This window comes from Ictidomys tridecemlineatus, chromosome 7, assembly GCF_052094955.1.
Source record: "Ictidomys tridecemlineatus isolate mIctTri1 chromosome 7, mIctTri1.hap1, whole genome shotgun sequence".
Classification (NCBI taxonomy): Eukaryota; Metazoa; Chordata; class Mammalia; order Rodentia; family Sciuridae; genus Ictidomys; species Ictidomys tridecemlineatus.
Genome location: NC_135483.1, coordinates 127828955 through 127852133, shown reverse-complemented (window position 1 = coordinate 127852133; position 23179 = coordinate 127828955). Strand labels below are relative to the sequence as shown.

Genomic DNA, 23179 nt, shown 5'->3' with positions numbered 1-23179 from the left:
TAATGGCTTAGTACCACCTCTACTTTCCTCCCAGTGTTCAGGGTTTCTTTAGACAGTTTGGGGTGCCTATCCTCTCATCCTTTGGGGAAGTGGCTGATTGTCACCCACTGCCTTGGCAGTTATCCTGTGGGTTTTCTTTCTTCTTCTTTTCATGGGAAGAGGGATATCCCAAGCTCAGGATTAGAAAAGAGGATCCACAGAAGTAGGAAGAGCAGTGACTGCTGACTGAGGCACATGGGTGATGGGCAGCAGCTTTGTTCACTTTTCTTTAGTTCTGCAGCTATCATAACTGTCTCCTGCACAGCAGACTGAGAATAGAGCAGGTAAAGCCAGAAAAACCCCAGATGTGCTCGTTACAAGCAACCAGAGTTGTCCTCTTATACTCACCAGCATCCTGTTTGATTATGAACCTGGGTGTCTGCATAATGGTGTGAAGGCAGTGATGAGGGATGTGCACCTGTCTCACCCACCCTCTATTCCGATCCTGGGGCTGCTTACCCCTCACAGTTGGCAGAGATTAGATCCAGAGTCTGAAGGGCCAAATAATATTGTACCTTTAAAAATATAAATGATTTCTTGTTCTATAGATGTTCTTCAGCATTTTTTGCGATAGTGTGAATTTAATTTTTACATTTTTGTTGGGTTGGTGCTAAAGATTTAATGAAAGCAGTGATGTGCATTCATGTGGTACAGCTTTGGATAAAAATATATGTGATAAACTGCATGGGTAGCGTGTTATCATTTGTGTTTCAAAAACCACATGAAGTTGGATCAGGTCGATAAATGCCCAAATTTTAGGTGCCTTGAGGATCTCCTTTGGGGGCACCTGGCCAGGGCTTTTGGAAAACTCCACTTTTATAGGGGCCTTCTGCTTGTGATTGCTTTTTCAAAAAACATTTGACAAAAGCATTTGAAATTCATTGAAATTGATTTCTATTTTAATTACGTCTATCTACCCTATTGTGGAGGGAAAAAAAGGAAGGATTTGAAGCGACTTTATGTCCACAATTCTTTGGGCTGTTTTTCTTTCCTTTTGAAAGAATGCAGGTGAAGGGCAAATAAAAATACAAAATGGAACTGTAGATAGGAAAAGATTAGCATATCATTTTTCTGGCTTCCGATTTTGTAGCATCTTTGCTCTAGCCCTGGTCTTAAGTTACAAGGGCTGAGCAATTGCTGTGATTTGATTAATAAAATTCTGTATTAAACAGTGTCTGTTTAATACAGAATTCTATTAATTAGACCCAACAGTGGCCCACAGTGAGTACCTTTTGGCCTCTTTTAACTTTCTTTTGGATTAATCATTGGGGTTTCATGGGAACATTGGTTCCTAGGGAGTCTAGATTTAGTGGTTTTGAAGATATTTCAGGGGTTTCACTTGGACAGATCTGCGCTCTCTCCATGTTTGAATTCTTCCTCAATGGCTTCATTTTTTAGCCAGGGACTATATTCCTGCACTGCAGGTGGTTCAATAGCTGCTTATTACAACCCTGTGATCCCAGCCACCACTTGTCTGTGCAGAAATCCCCACTCCCCTGTAAGTTGTATCTCCTCCTGCCTCTTTGTTGCCCAGGCTGATTATACCTTGTGTTGCTGCCCATAGTACTGAGGTAATTACCTCCTCCCAAAACTCCCTGATCAGCCCTACCTGTAATTAAAGAGAATGTGGACATGTCCTTGACAACTGACACGTATATGACTTTGGCAGGAGGGGACTATAGACTAGACAGGTCAGACCCCAACTAATGTCACTGTGTTTTTAAAAATGTATTCTCCAAGTGGTCTTTTCAGCATACCCGGTTTGTGGCATTGCAGGGGTTGTCAAATAAACAAATACCCATGACCAATGTCAGAAATCAAAACGGTTGTGGGATTATGTGTTTAAGACTGCAAATCCTCTTTAGAAATATATCCTCCACCAAGAAAGCCTGTAGGGATGGTGGTTGTGAGGTTGACGATCTCCTACGTAGCTTGTGTTTTGTTATCTTTGTTTCTAATCCGCAGAACACACATCTTAAATTTAATATTCTTTCTTTGTGAAAAAAATGCAATCATAAATTCAGATTTGTATGCTTAGTAAATGCCTATGGTGATTCCGTAAGAGGAAGCCACCATGGAAGCTATTAAATTCAGCTACATATATCTTTTTTTGGCTTTTAGCATATAACATTGAAATCTAATAATCCATACCATGATCTAGATTTTAAGAACTTGCATATGTTTTTGAAAGTCATATGCATTTTATGCCTTTCAGTGGAGGAATTTAAATTTAAACATTGTAATTAATAGTCAAGTGTACAATGCAGATACAGATGACAGCTTATTATCACTTTGGGTAGGGCAGATTCCATCCACCTTTTATATATCTTCACAGGCAAAAGGTTGTGGTATTGATATTCCCAAATTGAGTTTCCATGGCAAGTAATGGGAGGGATTGAATTGCAGACACTAGGTTCACAGGTGTGTTCTTAGGAGTCAGGCTGGCTGCCTCTCCTGGGTCACCCGGCGACTCCTCTTTTCTTTTCCGCAGGGAAAGGCAGGTATGGTGAGGTGTGGAGGGGCAGTTGGCAAGGTGAAAATGTGGCCGTGAAGATCTTTTCCTCTCGTGATGAGAAGTCGTGGTTCAGGGAAACAGAATTGTACAACACTGTGATGCTGAGGCATGAAAATATTTTAGGTAAGTACAAGGATGCCCCTCAGTTAATTGTGTCTAAGTAGAGGGAACTGGTGACATGTGCCCTCTTTCTTTTGCTGAATGTGAATTTGAGAGTCTTTCTTGAAAAGTGAAATAGGGAGCCTCAGCATTTATATACTGTTTAATTTTCTTTTAACGCCAATTTCTTGTGTAAATCTGCAAATAAGTTAGGTTGTAAGATTCTCTGGATGATGAAAAGGAAATCCGTTATTGCTCATTCTTATTCCTACATCTGCAGATCGTTATTTAAACAACAAAAATTTGCCCTGTATTGTTCACTTCAAGGCTTCATGGGTTGTTCTACTTACCCCACCCTTTTTGAATATTTATTACTTGAATCAAACTAAGAAAGATCTTTGGATTCTTTCCTAGAGATTCACAGCTCCCAGGGACACCATAATTAAATGCACATTCCCTCAAACTAGGCATCATTTTTAAAGACCAGATTTCCAGAGGGATTCAGCATACATTTTAATTTGGAAACTAAAGCTTAGCAACATTTGTGAAATATGTAAAGTGCCCACTGAAATCCTGCAATGACAGTATAAGGGTGAACCTATTCCTTGGGCCATTGACTTCAGTAACTTTGCAAGATTTCTCCTAATGTGTTTACACTAACATGGAGGGAGAATGCCACCTGCTTCTTTAACCTGATAGCATTGTGTCAGCTGCTTCGTGGCTATTGGATTAGCTCTGATGTATAGGAAGACGATGCCAGAATGTATTTCTGTTCCACTATTATTAATTAGTATTTAAATCCGAATTAAGTGTCTCAGACAGTGGTTTGATGGTTATTCAAAGCTTCGGTGCAGCCGCGATGTTTCTTCTCAGAACTGTCTCAGTTTCTGCTATCGATTTCTCCCCTTCCCTTCCCTCTGGGGCCCTCATCACACCTAATCCTCCCCAGTGCTACTGTTGCTGTCAGCTACCAGTTTCCAGCCCCTCACGCCACACTGAATTGTCTTTCTTCCCCAGAGGAGCAGAGATAATTCTGCTCAAAGTGTCTTTGACGGTTCCCAAACTGCCTACAACATTTATGACTAATGGCCCAGCCTTCAAGACTCCCTATTTTGGGCCTCCTTGTGATCTCTTAAGCATTAACTACCAAGATGTCTACATTCTACTGCCACCAATAGATGCCATTCCTTGGGATTGCCATGAACACTGAGGGCCCTTTGTCCCTGTGCATGTTGTTTTGATCACCCATTGTCCCCTTCCCATCCTACAATCACCTTTTCCTCCATTAAAACTTCTCAGTTCCCTTCCAGTTTCTCCCAGGAAAATTGCTTGTGCTTTGTGCACAGCTTCATGTTGTACTCTGCTCTATTTTTACACACTGCCATGTGTTACCGTTAGATGTCTGTGTGTAACCACAGTAATGACGACAATAAGAACACTATCAAAAATAGTGAGGGGTAGTTACTATGCAGTAACCATTGATCTAAGTGCTTCATGTGCATATTCTCATGTAACCTTCTCTACAACCATAAGAGGGTAGGTTTTTCTCATTTTTCCAGTTTTAATTTACGAAGCAGCTGATGTACAGGGAGGTTGAATAGGGGAGCTGGGAATCACTCTGGGCAACCTAACTCTATCTTGCAGTTTTGTATCCTGCACTGGTCTGCTAGACAGTCAGATAGCAGTGGAGTTGCTTTCTAGAGTCTAGAGTCAGGGTATGAGATGAAAATTTGCCTATAGTCAAAATAACCTTTGAATGTCCTGTTTCTCTCTCTGCCACTAGAACAAATTGAGTTAGTTGTGTTAAAAGCCATCTCATACAAAAATATTTCTCTCAAATAGCAGAATTATTCTTCACAAGCAGGTATACATACCCTTAAGAAGCACGTGAGGTCTGAGACTTGTTGAAGGCACATTCACATATCCCCACTGACAGAGCTCACAGACTCATTGTGCAAAATATGCCAAATATTGTTGTAATCTGCAAATGGTCTCTTAACCATGCACTCTAGTTAAATTGCCTATGATAGACGCCATTGTACTCTGTGGACAAGTATCTTTTGCATTGCTTTTGCCTTCACACCTAGTGCTAAACACAGTACTTTGCACATGGCAGAAAATATTTATTAAATTGGATTTAATCACAAGGAAAATTTGAAAGGTACCTTTACAGTATGATTCAAATATAAGAAGTTAGATTCCCTTAGTGTGATCACATAGGGGAAAACATTATCTAATTCTTATTACCTAATGGTCTGTGGAAATTCTGAATTCATAAGATCTTTCTACCTTTATTATAATCTCAGCCTTATGGATTGTATAGTCTTTCTAATTAAGAAAGATCTTAGAAACAGATAGCCTTTTGTGCATAGACTTTTTTTTTGAGACAGGATCTGGCTGTGTTTCAGGCAGGCCTAGAACTCCTGGATTCAAGTGATCCTCCTGCCCCAGCTTCCTGACTAGCTGGGAATACAGGTGCATGGTACCACACCTGGCTTACATGCTGTGTTTGAATATAAGATCATGATCCCTCCCACCCATAAGTCCCCCAAAATACATAACTAAATTCTATCTATGTATATTTCTATGTATCTGTCTGTACATGTAAAACTCTGGGCCCTCAGTTTTTATTCCCTTAGCCAAACCTATAAAATAACATTTTTCAAATGGACTGGTTTGAATTTCAACTCTTTCTTCTCTTATGTCTAGTGTGGCACTTAACAGGTAAGTGACCATGGGAACACTGTGTCACATGATAGGAGCAATAGTCGTCTGGGAGTTTGGGAGACTGGCTTCTACTCTGGACACTGTTAGAGGCCCACTGTTTTATTTGGGATCAAAGTTGTATCTTTCTGAGCATTCTTTTCCTCATTACTAAAACTACAGAAGTTGCTTAATATGAGAATTCACTCCAAAGTCTTGTGTTATACCTTTTGAAAAACATGTTGTAAAATATACATAGCACAAAACTTGCCACTTTACCCATTTGAAGTATGCAGTGGCACTGAGTTCATCTATCTTGTGCAGCCATCTCCTCCTTCCCACTCCAGAGCTGTCTTGTGCTCAGAACAGCCGCTGCTTGACTGTTCCACCAGTCCCAGTTTCTTAAAACTGATGCAAGGAAAGGAAACAACTTGTTTAAAAAATATTAAATTACAAAAGCTGCTATTATGGTTTTGACTGAACTCTGGGCTGTTTTAAAATGTATTAGTGGCCAGCCATTTTTAAATGCTTACTATGTGTGAAGCATCAGGTCAAGCATTTTACATGCAGTGTGGCTTTTATTCTAACAGTTACCCCTTGACATATGTTGCCATTACCCTCATCTTACGAATGAGGAAGCTGGAGGAGACCCTATGTGACTTGGGCAAGGTCACCCAGTTTGGGATGGTGGGGCTGGCCTGTGAGCTAGTCCTGCAGCTTTGGGCACAGCCCTCTCTGGCTCTGCTCTGGGTGGTGGCCTTACATCTTGGCTGTCACAGATGCCCAGTACCTGGTTCCCATGACCGGTGCCAGTGAGAGGCTCACAAGGGGCACTGGTCACCTTACTCAAGACTGAGTTTTATTTTTAGCTCTTGAAAGGGCTGGGAGGATGACATTGAGTGTGAAGTAAGAGGCCCTAATTACTTTGTCCCCTAGGTTCGGAACACATCCAGTGCCTGTGCCAGAGTTCCAACCTCTAGCCCCTGCTCAACCTCCACTAACAATAGAGTGCTTTGACTCAAAACACAAATAGCCCACAAAAGTGCCCCAGCATTGTGAAACAAATGGAGTTATATAATTCACACTTGAGAGAGAAATAGTTTTTAAAAAGTCTCGTTATTTAAAAAGTCATTTTTCCTGAAGGTTCAGAACATAATTAATGGGATGACAGAATCCTTCTTTTGAGACCTAGGGTGGTGAGGGAAAGTAAGGGAATCAAAAGTTTGATTTTCACTTATTTAATCAGAGGCTACTTTTCCTTGGGGAAAGAAATCAACAGAGGCCACACAGATATGCAATAGCAATTTAATTTCTTTAAAGTGGTGATGGGTTGGTTTGTTTGCTTTTTTCCTGTTTTTGTTTTTTGGTTTGAGGTATTTCTTTTGGGGAAAGTTATTGAAGATTAAAATTTCTTTTAGTAGGCTCCAAAGTTTCCTCAAAATTTCAGTGTCTGTTCACAACTGTCAGAATCTCACTTCCCTTTGAGAGCAGTTCAGATGTCACTTTCTGATAGAAGCCTTTTGTAACATCTCAATACCTTCTCTGGGCTTGTGCTGTCCTTTGTAGAGTATATATTATAATACTTTTTACATATTGTAGTTTTTTTTTCTTTTTATGTGTCTTTTCTAGCCAACAAATATTGTCACCATCATGTTTCTGTGTGACTGAAAAAAGAGCCTCAAAATTTTCAATATTTCTTATCGGTTCCTTCTTTATTTGATGAATAAAGTCAGTCATCTAGCAAATTCATTCCTTTATTTTACAGTTGAGCAGATAAAGGTCAAAGAGCCTACAGGAGTTGCCCATTATTATGCAGAAATCACAGGCAGGCAGCATACAGGTATATAGACTAGCATGTAGGTATCCAGGTTCTGGATTTTTTGTGTGTTTTTTTTCCTGCAGGATGCTTGATGAATGATCTGTGCTTGGAATATCAACATTATGAAGAATTTGGCACTATTATTATGCACAAACACAAAGTAACCTTTCTGAATCTTAATACAACATAAAGATATTTTCTGAAGGATCACTTACAATGGAAACTAATATGAAAATTTCCAATTAATTAGTGCCCCTTTAAGGAATAAATGCTATTGTTTTCTCTGTTGCTGGGTCTGTTAACCTCTCATGGCAATTGCTATTTACTTGTTTTTGTTGCAGATGATTTTTACTGTGTAAGTCACTGTGTCTGGATATGAAGAGTTACAGTGTGGAATGCTCACATGTCTAATTTAATTTTGTTTTTACTCTCTCCAGGTTTCATTGCTTCAGACATGACATCAAGGCACTCCAGTACCCAGTTGTGGTTGATCACGCATTACCATGAAATGGGGTCATTGTATGACTATCTTCAGCTTACTACCCTGGATACAGTTAGCTGCCTTCGAATAGTGCTGTCTATAGCTAGTGGTCTTGCACATTTGCACATAGAGATATTTGGGACCCAAGGGAAGCCAGCCATTGCCCATCGAGATTTAAAGAGTAAAAACATCCTGGTGAAGAAGAATGGACAGTGTTGCATAGCAGATTTGGGTAAATTAAAAAAAAAAAAAAAAACATTTTTTAATTACCATTTTTACTTCTGTTTGCTCCAGTGTCTAGCCAGGTTGCTCTTCTTTTCTGAGTCACCTCAGGAAAGTCACCTTAGACTCAGACAGTCACTATCCCATTCTCAAAGGCAACTAATAATGTCACATAACGATTTTGCAAACTTTCACATGAAATAGGTGCACAGTGAAATGTTCTGTGGAATGAGTAGGTCTTAAAGATGTTTTCTAAAATCATTCTTCTATAACTAAGACAAAATTATCAATTTGAGAAAGAGCAAAATAGTTCATTTTGTTCTACTACAATATCTAATTTTCATGGTGTTAGGGTAATTCTCAGTGTAGTTTTTTAAAAATATTTTGTAGTTATAGACGGACAAAATACCTTTATTTTATTTGTTTATTTTTATGTGGTGCTAAGGATCAAACCCAGTGCCTCCATGTGCTAAGCAAATGCTCTGCCACTGAGCTAAAGCCCCAGCTCTCAATGTAGTTTTTAACTGCACTATTAAGAAGATTATTTCCATGTACCATGGCATTTCATATAAAACTGTATTCATACTAAATGCCTAAAATATTAACTGAATAATTTTGCTAATAAGAACTGAGTTATAATATTGGTTATTTATTTCAGTGGACTATTGAGAGTCCTTATGTTACTTGATTAAAAAATGGTTTATCACATTATTGCAGTTATTGTTAAGACTGATAAAGGTTTAAGCAAAATTAGCTTTAATTATAATAAAATAAGGCTTATTATCATTTTGTTGTTTGGTTTTAAACACAAGGGATATGACAGTAAGTCAGAAAAATTTACTTCCTTTGAATCCCTTGAAATTCTTCTCTTTCATGTTTAGAAATTATTTTACAATAAGTACATGGCCCTGAGGCTTTTTGCAGGCAGTTTTGTTGTAGTGTAAAAGATGTTTATGGCTTGTGTTATATCTCTTGGTGCAGGGCAATTTGGGTTTAAATTCTGACTTTCTCTTTTATTTACCCTGTGTTTTTGCATGAGTCTGTGCAAGCAGTGTTAGCCCAAGGGCTGTACTTCTGCCCCATTCTGTACTTCTGCACCGTTTGAAACTTTGATCATTGCATGTATGTGTGTTACTCATATAACTAAAAAAACAATTAGGCCTACCACACAGGATTCTGATAAGGCTGAAAAATTATCATCAATGCCTGGCAAAGGATTCAAATGGTTGCTACTGTTATAATCTAGTGGCCTCAGGGGGATGGATAAATTGAGCTCTTGACTTTAGGATGTGAGACTTGTAAGGAAAAGAGTGGGGGCATTTTGTAATAAGTTCTTCAGCTACAGTTGGTTTTGATCTGCAGCCTTCTAATTAGATACATCAGGTGATTTAAAAATCTGCACTAAGATGTTAGTATTCAGGGGATTGATAATGTAGTATGGGAAACGGCTCTTATAAGACCATAATTTGTATATAATTTTTTACATATACTCAGAAATTAAGGCTCATTCATTAGAAATAGTTCTATTATTTTTTAAAATATTTTTTTTTAGTTGTAAATGAACACAGCACCTCCATTCATTTATTTATTTATTTGATGTGGTGCTGAGGATCAAACCCTGTTCCTCACATGTGCTAGGCAAGCTCTCTACCACTGAGCCACAAACCCAGCCCCTCATTCTATTATTAATACTTATGAGTGGCATTCCATTTATTTTTTTTTAACTTTTTATTGTAAAAAATTCAAACATATATAAGGATTGAGAGAATTGTACAGTGATCACTTTAAATTTTCAACACCTAAATTGAAACATTTTGGCATACTTGCCTTATCTGTATATGGTCCTGTCTGTATTTTTGCTAACCTCTTTGAAAATATGTTGAAGACACCACAACATTTTTCTCCTGATGACCTCAAACACATCCCCTAAAAATGTCTCAAAAATACATCTCCAATGTAACCAATTCTTGGTAATTTTCTAACGTCATTAATATCTATTTTCAAATGTTTCCAGTTCTTTTTCAAATAAGAATTCACACATTGCATGTGTTTGTTTTGTTTGTTTAATGTAAAAATTATTTATTAGTAGGTAACATATTCCCTGTAAAACTTAGCAATTTAAAATGACACAAAATGTATCGTCTCACTCATCCCCTTGAGGGTCAGGGAACTTGGAATGACTTCTGGCACAGGGTCTTGTGGAGGGTTCAGTCAAGCTGCTGGTCATCTGGGCTGTAGTCATCTGAGAGGCTTGATGCAGGCTAGAAGGTCCAGTTCAGTGATGGCGCACCCACATGACTACAGGCAGCAAGCCCCAGTTCCTTACATGTGGCCCTCCACAGGGCTGCTGAATGTCTTTGTAACGTGATGTGAGAGCCATGAGAACAAACAAGGAGGCTTTTATAATTATCTGATGTCTTTTATGTCCTAATTTTAAAGACACAACTCATTACTTTTGCCATATTATCTTTAGTAGTTCAGCCCACACTAATGGGATGAGAAATTTAGGGTCACCTCTTGAAGAGAAAAGTTTCAAAGAACTTGTAGACATATTTTAAAAGCATGCTGGGCGTGGTGGCGCACACCTGAAATCATAGCGGCGCAGGAGGCTGAGGCAGGAGAATCGTGAGTTTAAAGCCAGCTTCAGCAAAAGTGGGGCACTAAGGAGTGCAGTGAGACCCTGTCTCTAAATAAAATACAAAACAGGGCTGGGGATGTGACTCAGTCTTTGAATGCCCCTGAATTCAATCCCCAGTACCCCACCCACCCCCTGCAAAAAAGGGCTGGGGATGTGGCTCAGTGATAAGCACTCCTGGGTTCAATCCCTAGTACCAAAATAAATAAAAGCACCACGGTTGTATTGCCATGTTTTGTTTAAGTTGTATCCTTTTAATCTTCTCATAGATCATCTCTGGTTCTGGGAATGGTGAGGGGCATATATGATTTGGGAAATATTTACAATGCCCTTAGAATCTTAGAGTTGATTATAAAAATAGGAGAAGAGGGACCCACACTGCTTTAGTAAATATCTTAGCTAATTTTTAAGGATGAGATAACAATATGCTACCTCCCTGGCGTTACATAGAGTCATCGTCCCACACATTCGAAGGCATGAAGTGAAAAGAGAAGGATTCTCAACAGATAGCTGAGGGAATTCCAAGAGATCTTTGGATTGCACAGATTTACAGGGGCATCCTGCTCCATGTTGGCACTTTTCATTATATCAAGTGAATTATTTTCAGTTGGTCTATGTACGCATCAATAAGTAATTCATCCTCAAATAAACCATGTCTGAATCCATCTATCCCCCTCCCCCACCCCCCCATCCCCTGCTAGTCAGGAATACCAGGTCTCTCTCATTGACTGAGGAATTCTGAAAAGAGCCCTGTTTTAAGTGTTTCAGGCCATTTAACATGAGAGATACATATTGACTTGAGGTCTCGTTTAATGCTGTCTGTTCCACTGATTCCAGGCAGAGAGGCCTGTCTGGCAGCTTTCTTGCTCATAGGAGCAGCTCTCCCCTTAGGGATGCAGCAGGGCCTGTTGCAGTCTGCCCTTTATGTGGTGACAAATTACCTCAAATTCTCAGTCTCACACTGTTTGAAATTTATGTTTGGAGACGAGTGGGAATGGTGGAGGAGCTTGAGAGCTTAATTTACTTGTTAAGCCCCTTTGAGGCTCACACTTAACATGGGAGCCTGTTTTCCTATGGACTTCAAACACTGGCCTCATATGGATTGAATGCATGGGTCTGCCATTTGCCCAAAACATTTTGTCCCTTAGAGGCTCCTGTAACGCCACAGTGTTTCTAGTATTAGCCTTCTTTCCTGTTGTCACTCCAAAAGTCACCCCAAGTATTCCAAGGGATGATTCTGGGTGTAATGCAGCAGTGACCACATGTACCACCAGAGGGCACTTTTGATTGGGGTTAGTTTAAAATCCTTTCAAAAGCCTTTCTGTGAGAAAGGAAGTGAGCTAATCTGCACTGTTTTCTTCTTCCTTTCAGGCCTGGCAGTCATGCATTCCCAGAGCACCAATCAGCTTGATGTGGGGAACAATCCTCGTGTAGGCACCAAGCGTTACATGGCCCCTGAAGTTCTAGATGAAACCATCCAGGTGGATTGCTTTGATTCTTACAAGAGGGTCGATATTTGGGCCTTTGGACTTGTTTTGTGGGAAGTGGCCAGGCGGATGGTGAGCAATGGTAGGTATCTGATATGATATTGTCCTTGTCCCCCTTCTCTTGACATTGATACTGTTGAAAGGGGAAGGGGGGAGACAGAAGCCTACCTAGTTCCTTGAATCATACTCGTGAAACTCTGGGAGTGTATATCTGACTTATGGCTGGTAGGTGAACTCACTGCCACAGCATCGTGTTTGAAGCATAAGAGGAAATGACAGTTGAGAAACAGTTTTTCTGGAGGAGACTAATTATTCCTTGGGTTGTGTTTGGGTTGGTCCATATTTCATTTCTTCCTATTTGACTTTCTCTTTACCCTCCTTTCCTCTTTGTTCTCCTCATGAGGCAGGTTTAACTTGAGGAGAATGCTCTCAAGTGAGCCTTAGGGTGAATTTTTCTGTTTTAGACATTTTCACTTCTTATGATTGGCTTATTGAGAAGGGGTTCAGTTTTCACAGAAAGCCATTCCTTTCTGAATAAGTCCAGTTTCAATTCGGGGAGCCCTCAATAGGTGGCTTATGTTGATCTGTTTATAAGTAGTTTAATGAAATGGTGTTGCTTAGCAGTTAAAGGCACATATAGATCAACTCATTGTTGACCTGTATCCCTATGGTGAGCTCTGGCTCTTATCTTTTATGTACCCAAATCAATCTCAAATACATATTTAGACTTTAAGGTACTTTGTGTTTGGAAAGGATTAAATCTTTTTAAAAATTGGGCATGCCCCAACAAACATACAAAGTTGTGTGTTTTGTAGCACAATCTCTTGAATCAGCTTGATGAACTTCTTCATATCTTCACCACTTGAAGTCTTATTTCACACAGCATGTATCTGAAATTATCCCAGAAAAACAAAAGAAGATGTCATATATTTAGATTTCTATTAATTTCCAATGACACTTTACATTTTATTCTCCTGTGATCCATTATGATCCTGGATTTAAAGTATTTGAGAAAAAAAAAATGCATGAAGCCTCTGACATCTATGCTCCATCAACCTTCCATGGATACTTTCTTCTAAGAATTGAGATTTTGGGGGTAATCATCATTTTCATGACTACGCAGTCAGACTAGGAGATTATGTGGTGGAAATGGAATTGGGAAATTTAATATAGTTTTAGTGTACAATAATTAAAATTGGCATGCCTTCACGATAGCTTTTTGTGTGATAGCAGAGTGTATCTGCTTTGAACAAACCCTCTGAGAGTACTAAAACAAGTGTTTCAGAGTAAACATACAAGGATCATAACTTGACTACTCTTTTAAAGTACATTTTTTTTTTTTTTATGAAGTCACGAACAATTTCTTGGTAATTCTTTCTCAATTGCTGGGAGCCACTGCCTTGGCAGTTTGTGCCATTGAAGTGCCTTGAGAATTGTTTGCGACAGAGGGATTGTTTTGCTGATTTATAAAGTTCTGAACTTTGCCTGAAATTGCACATCAGCTTCATTTCCTCACCCCCGCCCTCCCCAATCATTCTTGAGCACCTTGGAACTGAAAAAAAAAAAAAAAAAGTGTGACTCTTGAGTAGTTTATCTTAAAGAGACTGTAGAGAAGGATTGGTCTCAGAATAAACTGTGTGATGGGGAACTTCCCCAAATGAAGAGGAAGCTGGCATCCCACGGCCAGCACAGTAGCACTTCCAGCTGTGGGCGTGCAGCGCAGAGCCAAGCAGGCTTGCTTGGCAGAAACTTGGGATTCGGCTTTGTAAGAACTCATGTTGCAAACCCGTTCCCTGTGTCATAGGCATAAACCCAAATGGCTTTTAAAGATCAGCTGTGATTAATAGTAGTCAGTTTGAAGTTAGAGTCATCCGTTTAAAATTTAGCTCAACAAATGTTAGCTTGCTTGCTAGATCCTGTGTTCAACATTATTTTTGGAAAACGCAGTTGTGGATGGTGGAAGAGAGAATGTTTTGGTTGCTTTTGATTTATTGATCTCCTTTTTCGCATCATTTAGCTGCTAGCTATTTCCTAAAATTTTGTGGGTTGAACTTTTTGTGATGTGGTTTGATTTTTAGGGGGAGGTAAGTGTATCTTATTTCTCATGTAAATCAGCTATTGTCCTTTGGCAATGACTAATTTGATATTTTTCCCTTTTCTTTCTGTGGTTCTTTCTCTTCTAAGAACATTCACATGGACACCTCCACCCTACCCACTGCCCCCCAGCTACAGATCAGTTTATCTAAACTCAGGCTTAATGGTTTCCCATGCTACTTGAAAACCTACTTTACTAAAATTAGTACTTTAATGACTACTCCCCTAAAACGAAAAAGTGAGTAGAAAGAAAAACAAGAAAATTTTGGTTTTCAGATTTTATTCACATTTCTTTGTACTTCTTTGTGCATCCCTTAACTCAGTTGTAATCATATAAATTCAAATCTATGTCATCTTTTTCATTTGTGTGTGTGGTTTTCACATTGTCATATAGCCCCTGTACTTGTTTTAAATGCTCACATGATATTTTATTAACTTATCCATTTCCATATTGTTAGAGTACATCCTGTCTCCCCATTTGGGACCTATAGTAGACAATTTTGTGCACATCACTTTTTCATTTGGAGAATTCATTCCTAATCTGAAAAGAAGCAGATTTTAATAGGTCAAAGAGTATGGACATTTTTATGATTTGGAACACATTGCCAAATTGCTTTCCCTTAGAGCAGTTCTAATTTACAATATCCTTCTCACCCCAGGGTGTGATGTACCTATTTCACTTTCTTACCAGCTTTAGGTACTATCGTTAAAGGAATATAGATGTTGAAATTATTGTATATAAAATGTACCTCATTTAAATATGTGAATGTCTTACATTAAGAAGGTTATTATAATTATGCATCCTTTGAGTTTCAGAGTCCATTATAAAAATTGATGACCAGATAGTTCTCTTGGAGCAATATGATCCTCAAGTGAACTATGAGCATAAAAATATGTAGTATTTTGTATTTTTATTGGAATTGTACATTTATTTTCTACTAATAATAAACCTCATGCTGTCTCTGTACAGGAAATGAGAGTTAAGTCCATTTTCACATGTGAACATTTCTCAATAGTGTCTTTTGGAATTTACTTGTGGTGTCAGTTTGACACTGAATTTGGAATTGGTAGGAAAGAAAACCGTTTTCTCACTTCTCCTGTGTGAATATGTGCATGAACTTCAGGTAGGGTTTTGCTTAGATCAGTAGTTTTGAAACTGGAGCGTGCACCACAATCACGTACAGAGCTTGTCGAGACGCACAGTGCTGGGCCCCAGCCCCAGAACTTTAGTAGATCTAAGGTCAGAAGATTTGATGCCACCATTCCTTTCTGCATATACACAACTCTGGATATAAAACTTTTTTGAGAAGGCGATGTACCCTTATTGCGCAGGCACATACCAGAAGAAGACAGGACAAATCTGTTTCTCTGATGTTCGGTGGTTATATAGCTTATTGAGGTGGGTATTTCTGTCTTCTGTTGCTCTGGGTCTCTGGAGATGTCATTTCACACAGAAGCCTGCTGGACTGTGTCCTCTAGAGCTGGGCAGTCTTTTTCCTGGGCCCACTGGAGGCAGCAAAAGGGAATCAGTAACACTCTGGCCCCTGAGATCATGCTTTCTGACCCAGTCTCTTTGATTAATTTCAACACTTGAAAAAGATAGGTAACATCCACTAAAAAGGTGATGATGATTAAATGAGGTCACAGAGGTGAAGCACTTAGTGTGTGTGTGGCTTAGAGAAAGTGCTTTGGTCCTCATATTTTGGTTACTTTGCAAAATGGCACGTTTCTAGGAGCTTGCAGACCTCAGACACCCTTTTCTCCTCCTCACTGTGCCAGCACTTGGCCTGGACATGACCTTCGCTTCCCCTTTTCCCTGCCCATGGGAAGCTTCTGTGGAACACTGTTTCACTGGCTTTGATTATTTTGTGATGAAATCCAGAATTCACATGTGTCAAAAACTATTTGGGTCTTTGGCCAAGCTGCACCTCTTCGGGGACGGGGACTAGAAAACTCTTGTTAGAAGAAGCTTATGTTTGGCACACTTATTTTGGAAAAACCTCTTCTAATTAATCTTGAGCCTGCCAGGGAACCGCATGTGCTTCTGTTCCTAAGCACAATGGGCTTGTGTATGGAAACCATGACAACTCTCACTTCTTCAGCAACTTAATATCCAACATGTTTCATGACTTTAATTGACTGCTTTAGCATATATTAAGGTTTGAACAAATAGCTGAATCATACTAGGGAATTTTTTTTTTCACTTTCATAGTAATTTCAGGTTTTTTGCTCACTTTTTTGTTTTTACCTTTTAGGTAAGCAACTGGGGTCAGGCATATGGAGGTGAGGTGGGAGGAAGGATTTTTTTTACCCCCATCAAATTTCTGAATTCCTTGTCCATGATTTAGAGATACATAATAGAGGTGGGCAATCAGTTGACCTCATTCCAAAATAACCTGAAGGCAGCAGAACTTGATTGGATGCTGTTTACTACCTAGTACTCTCTTCCCAACTGGCTCTTGAGCAGTCCTTCCCCAAGATAAAACTTCAGCAGCTTAAACCTCATAAAAGCCCTACCATGCAGTGAATGGCACCTTCTTAGGAGGGATTTATAGCTACCAAATGTCTGGAGCCTGGTGGCACTTCTGTCTCTCTAGGTTTGGGGGTGTGTAAAATCCAACTCAGGAAATGCCAGGCAGCCTTCTTAGGCATTCTTGTCCACCCCTGTGGTAATTCAGTCCATTGCTGCTTAAATATTGTTAGTTAAACCTGACTTCTTAGTAACTGATAAATCATCGACTTTTGCTATATTGCATCTATGGGAATCTTAGCTATAGAAATTAATTAATTAATTCAAAAATTAATTAGTTTTGTAATTTTAGTATGGATTCCTGAGGAGGCAATAAGTTTTGACTTTAAAAAGTATTTGGGGGGGATGTGGCTCAAGCAGTAGCGTGCTCCGCTGGCATGCATGGGGCATTGGGTTTGATCCTCAGCACCATATAAAAATAAAATAAAGATGTTGTGTCCACCAAAAACTAAAAAATAAATATTTAAAAAATTCTCTCTCTCTCTCTCTCTCTCTCTCTCTCTTTCTTTAAAAAAAAAGTATATGGGTTCAATTCTTAGACCTTTATTTTATTTACTTATTTATATGTGCTTCTATCAGCAACTAAAAAATATTTAAAAAAAAAAAAAAGAAAGAAAGAAAGCATGTGTGGTTCCACTGTCCATGAATTGCAGTGGGGGCGAGTTCCCACACAGCTGTCACAACCTTAATCTACCTAGCAGGGAGCAGAGCTGCCCTCTCAACTCCACCTCTGCTTTCAGAAAGGGCTACCTGTTGTGGGGCTCCTGGATGCCCCAGATACTGTGCTGATTCTCTGACCCCCCTGTCAGTGAATCAGGACCACCAGGTCCAGAACTATGAAGCGTCATCCCCTCTGCCATGACAAGCCTTAGCCATACGTTCACTAACCATTTTTTTTATATGCTATGTCATGAAAAATATTTTGACATTTTATATCAGGTGGAATAACACAAATATTGGAGGCACCTCTTTGAGCCCTGTCTCAACAGGAAGAATGCCTTTCTGTAAACTCTGTGTTCCCAGGATTCACTCATACACATGCTACCTTCATGATTTTCCCATACCCATTTGACACCTGTATCGCTATTTATGTAATTTTTTTCTTTTAAATTGGCTAGTTTCAAAGTTAAATTTGATTTGAAAGAAAATTAATATCACCACTAGAGTTGGAAAACCAGTGTCACCTGGCATAAAATGGAAGACAGTGATACCATAAATATGCAATTAGTAAGATAAAAAGGTTTTGTCCTTGAACCACATTGAAGTGTCCCACATGCCACCCTTAGAGGAAACAACTGTTTTGACTTATCATTTTCCCAGAAAGCAAGTACAAACCATTTTTTTTTCTTTTTAAATTCTACTAATTAAATTCTACTACTAGATTAGTTCTACTAATCTCTGAAGAATTTTAGCCTTTCTGTAGGAATTACCTATGGATAGCAACTCTCTGTATGGATGTACTTGTAGCTATAATAAATTGTCATAAATCAACAGATTAAGCCGTAACAGTTGAGGTGCACATGAAGGTGCCTGAGTATAGGGTGAGCACTGAGTCTTGGGACCCTGGAGTTGTGGAAGTTGGAGGGTCTGCTCAGAAGACAGAGGCATGAACTGAGTCTGAAAAGAGTTGAACCAGAGCTCAACTGGGCAAGCTTGGGAGGGTGTGAGGTGCAAGTGAGAATGAGAATACAATTAGACTGTGATGATAATTGGTATGCTACACAAGAGGGAAGAGTGATGGAAAGTCCTTATATACCCTTTTAGTAGAACTGCAAGCCATTTTAGTGTGGCTGATGCCCAGGTATGTGAAGGATTGTGGTGGACTTGGGCAGTGGTGGGGAATGAACATCCTCCTAGGGGCAATACTGGTGGAATACAGGCAGAGGAGAGACATAATGCACTTACCCTCAATTTTCTTCTGAAGATCTTGCTGGAGACAGTGGAATACGGGAGGGTAGGATGTGAAACAGAAAGACCTGTGGCATGCATCTGTCAAAGGGGAGAAGATGAGTGTTTAATCCAAGGCCTTGGTAGGCAGGACACGGTGGCATTTCATGTTTTTCAGAGCACATGTGGAGGGTATTCTTGTTTTGCACATGAGCTTGTGATGTGTAGCTGGAAGGTATTGGAAAACTGACAACTGAGAGTTTACTCAGAGCCATGCTGCATATTAGTGGTAGGGATCTTGATTGGTAAAGATAGATTTGCCTCAAAAGAAAAAAAAAACTTTCAATTAAACATATGCCCAAGGAGGAAAAAAAAAAGATTGTATAAATTAGTTACACATGCCAAAAGTTGAGGGGGTGTAGTTATGAATAATTTCTCTGATTGCTTTCCCTGGCCGCTTTGAGTCAGCAGCCGCCTTGATGGGAAGGCCAGCCGGGCTGTTTGTTCCTGCCTTGACCAGCGTTTACAGCTCCTCTCCCCTGCATCCCTGTATCGTTTGTTGTTTGTACCACTCCTTTGGCACGTGAAGCATTTCATATTTTTAGTTGCTTTCCTGAATTCGTGCTGTCATCTCTGCTGGCTCACTATTTGGCAGTTGCTCGTTGGGGGCTGCCTTTATAGGACTTACAGTTCACTGTTTTTGCCTGGCTACCCCGATTGTTTGTCACTTTTTGGCAAATATGAGGAACCGTTGTAAGTCAGTCACTTCCTACCTTGGCAACACAAGTTACCTCCTGAGGTGCTCACCCACCCACCCTGGTCTTTCCTTCCAGGCTTCCCACCGCCCTGTGCCCCACTCTTAACCTCTAGGGATCTCCCCTTCATGTCTCCAGCATGTGAGGCTCACTGTCATCCTTCCCTGCCCCACTCTCCCTCTGCCTGGAGTGAAAATCTCTCCGTGGCGATTTGTCTTCCTCTCACCTTCATGCTCCCTCACAAATTGCTTATCTATGTGCACCCAACTCCTGGGTCCTGGAAAGCTCGTTGTATTCTGGTAGCACCAGTTTATAGATTGTACTTGGGAAACCAGACAGATGGGTCCTTCTCTGTCCCCCCCGTCTTATGGCTTCTGTCTCTGACACAAGTTTATCATTTCAGTTTTATCCACCTCTCCTATTGCCCTGCTCCTCAGTATGGTCACTACTTCCTTTTCATTTGTATCCCTACTACCAAGTATAACTTCTGACACACAGAGTTTAAAGTAAAGGGTCACATGGTTATTGAGTCAGAGTTGAGCTAACAAGCAAACATTTAGTATTTCTACTTTTGCCTTTCAGGATATAAATAGTGGGGTGAAAAGGTATTGAGGTTCTTTTTGATTGGTAAAGATAGATTTGCCTCAAAAACAAAACAAAACAAACAAAAAAAACCTTTCAATTAAACATGGTTGCCAGGCACAGTGGTGCATGCTTCTAATCCTAGTGGTTCAGGAGGGTAAGGCAGGAGGATCACAAATTCAAAGCCAGCCTAACTAACTTAGAGAGGCCCTAAGCAATTTAGTGAGACCTGTCTCAAAAGGAAAAAAAAAAAAAATTTTAAAGGGATAAGAATGTGGCTCAGTGGGTAAGTGTCCTGGGTTTAATCCCTGGTACCAAAAAGAAAAAGAAAGAAACCATCATCTGAGGAAAGAAAGAAAGGGACTGTGTTGATCTTCTACTAGAATTTGATTTCCTTGAAAAACGAGAGCATGTTTAAGCTTTTTATTATCCTCAGCATTAATATAGGATTCCACACATAGTAGCTATAATGTATTTTTGACTGATGGAAATGTGCTTTCCTTGACTAGAGGGAGTTCCAAGTGATTGCTACAGTTAGGTTTATTTTATTTGGGAGAAGCCTGGCCAAAGTCAACCACTGACCAATGGTTGAAGAAACAGAGTTGTGACAAAGTCCCAGGCATAATCGATTAAGTGGTCTTTCTTTTTAAACTTGACTTCCTTTCTTAAAAGCTGGGAGTATTTAATAAGATTAAACTATGGGATATAGAAACATAAGGGAAAACTTCAGCTTTGTAGAGTGAAGTTCATTGTTGGGCGTCGTCAAATCTTATGTTTTAATCCACATTTTATTTTGCCTAGAAATAAAAAAAAAATCTGACTTTGTGTTACTGTTTACATTCACATAACCCTTCCCACACTCACTAGGCAAATTACTCCAAATAGCCTTCTGTGAGAATTTTAAAGAATTAAGCAAAGTTATTAAATGTGTTCCTGTGGAAAAAAATTAAGAGGTGGTGAAAAGCACATCTTTGTTTACCATAAATGTATTCATGTGGCCTGGCAAGGTGCAGGGTTTAGGTGGTGTCTCTTAGTACTGAAAAGAAGTAAAATATTTTTGTTTGAATGCTTCTTGGGATCTTTCATGAGAAGCATGTAAGACCTCTGAGATGTTCCAAGTATTCTGGAAGCTGTGGTTGATGCCCAATATGGGCTGTTAATGATTTGTCAGGGAAGGTAATTGACACATTACAGTGAAGCTAGGCAGTGGGCTAAGTGATTCAGAAGTAAGAAGGGTACCAACTAGAATTTTTAAAAATACAATTTAGACTACTTTCTATTTTAAAAATAAACTCTTTAGTTGAATTTGTGAAGTTTAAAAAAAATTCTGTAGTATTTCTTGAACAGATGCTCCTTATCATATCTAATCTTCTGCATAAGTGGTTTGTATTTATATGGGATTCTCGAGAACGGTAGGTAATTTCTCACTGCTAGGTAATTTCTTTAATAAATGAAAAGGGGATTGAAGCTTTAAAGGTGGCTTGTAGGAACTAGGAAAACTTAATCATAACTGTGTGCAAAGCTTCCTTCTGTCCTCTGCCATAACCCCTTATGTATTTAGGAGTAGAAATAAATTACATGGAGGAAGGGAAGAGAGCTGGAAGCCAAGTTATCCGCTGACTGCTCTACTGAATTTTTTTGATGAAGGGAAGGAAAGAATAGATGTTTTTGGTTTCATCTCGATGAAGGGAAGAATCAGTTTTCCAGTTGCAAATGATGAAGTGAATTATGTAATTTTGTTGGAAAAGGTTTCTAAGCCATCGGAAGTCATTCAGGAATGGAAGCTGAAAGTGGTCACTTTGATGTTTGCATAGGGGTAAGAGAAGAGTTCAGCTTTCTTCACTGTCCCTTTGCCTTCCTGATGGCTAGTCTCTCTACAGTTTGTCTTGTGCCTTCAATCTGAGAGTAATTAACAGAACCATCCAATGGAGAGTTGTGCCTGGTGGTTAGAGGGTATTCATGGCATGTAGAATGGATGAACAAGGAAATGCAATATTACATTATTAGCATCCCTCCCAGTGGGAAGGATTATTTTTAAACAATGATTCTTATTATAAAATAATTTTATAACAGAAAGCCTTATTTGGGGGGATGGTCTTAATTTATTTGCCTCCAACTCTAGTTTGAGGACAACTTTTTACTTCTATTTATGGTTGGAAATGACTAGATTCGTGTACTTTTTAGAGGTGTTTTGTTCTTCTCTGACAACCAGAGGAATTTTTATTTTAGGTCACTCAATCTTTATTGGGCATTGCAGAGCTGTTTGTGTGTCCTGTCGGAGCATTTTGTTAATACTCGTGATTACATGAGAAGTTTTCACATACTTTTCTTCTAATAAATATTTTCCTCCATTTCCCTACAGGCTGTGTAGTTAGTATCTCCTTGTAGTTTCCAGAACAGCTTGAGGTATGAGGAAGGTGACTAGTACTTTATCCTGTCACATTATAACCTGTGAGACCCATCAATTAAATCTTAGGGGAACATTTACTATCTTGCTAACCCAGCACAATTCTTGTCCCATATGCAGGTATAGTGGAAGACTACAAGCCACCATTCTACGATGTCGTTCCCAATGACCCAAGTTTTGAAGATATGAGGAAAGTAGTGTGTGTGGATCAACAGAGGCCAAACATACCCAACAGATGGTTCTCAGACCCGGTGAGAGTTCTAGTTTCTTGGTTCTAGAGCTATTTTGGCTGCTTGTAATTTGCTTGCTTTTGATTTCAATAGATCTTTTGTATCTAAGCCATCTGCACTCTGTATTGGCCACTCTCCCTCCCTGTTTTTTGTAGAAGGCTCTTTGAGCCTAACTGAGTAGATTTGGAAAATTGTCTTATTCTTTAAGAAGTGCTGTCTGGTAGGTCTTGCTAATGAGTGATACTATTCAGAAGAATTTATGACTGACCAGGGATTAGGAGACATATTACTGCTGCCATTAGCCCTGTGATTGCATTGAGATCTGGAGTGATGCTTTTCATCTCCTCTTTATCTCTGCTTACCTAAAATTCCAAACAAACTACTCAATGCTGTAGAGCCTGTCTTACTACACATAACTAGTAGCAGATCTAGGACTTTGGGATGTGATCCAATTTGCAAATTTTACTATCTCTGGGTTACTACCATTGCTTTTAGTGTCCATAAATCCATCAAGGGGTCCAACTTGGCCTGTGTAATTTGCCTGATAAGGTAAGTTGGTAGTATTAAGAGTCGAAAGGACAGAGTTCAAGAAACTCTTGAGTGACTTTATCATTGGTTAAAGCCTTGATTGTTTGTTTAAAGAAAATGGCAATAACATCTCTTTAACTTCATACAACCTGCAGAGTTTTTCAAA

The 23179-nt window shown here is 39.4% G+C and overlaps 1 protein-coding gene and 1 long non-coding RNA gene across 7 annotated transcripts in view; one reads left to right on the top strand and one right to left on the bottom strand.

Moving 5' to 3' along the window:
- The window catches only part of Acvr1 (activin A receptor type 1), a 122114-nt gene that overhangs the window by 97630 nt on the left and 1305 nt on the right, over positions 1 to 23179 (top strand). For all 5 annotated transcript variants that reach the window (XM_078017434.1, XM_078017437.1, XM_078017435.1 and 2 more), the window contains 4 exons: positions 2531 to 2677; positions 7613 to 7888; positions 11885 to 12082; positions 22376 to 22506. In XM_078017434.1, the coding sequence (XP_077873560.1) occupies positions 2531 to 2677; positions 7613 to 7888; positions 11885 to 12082; positions 22376 to 22506 (752 nt within the window). The remainder of the gene's footprint in view (positions 1 to 2530; positions 2678 to 7612; positions 7889 to 11884; positions 12083 to 22375; positions 22507 to 23179) is intronic.
- Positions 12079 to 23179, bottom strand: part of LOC106145229 (uncharacterized) — a 93626-nt gene continuing 82525 nt past the window's right edge. The window contains exons 6-7 of one of the 2 annotated variants that reach the window (XR_013424085.1): positions 18530 to 18613; positions 12079 to 12890 (exon numbers count right to left, since the gene is read on the bottom strand). This is a non-coding gene — a long non-coding RNA (uncharacterized LOC106145229). Of the gene's footprint in view, positions 12891 to 14357; positions 15601 to 18529; positions 18614 to 23179 lie in introns of those variants that run through there. The other variant, XR_013424086.1, reaches the window with a different exon arrangement.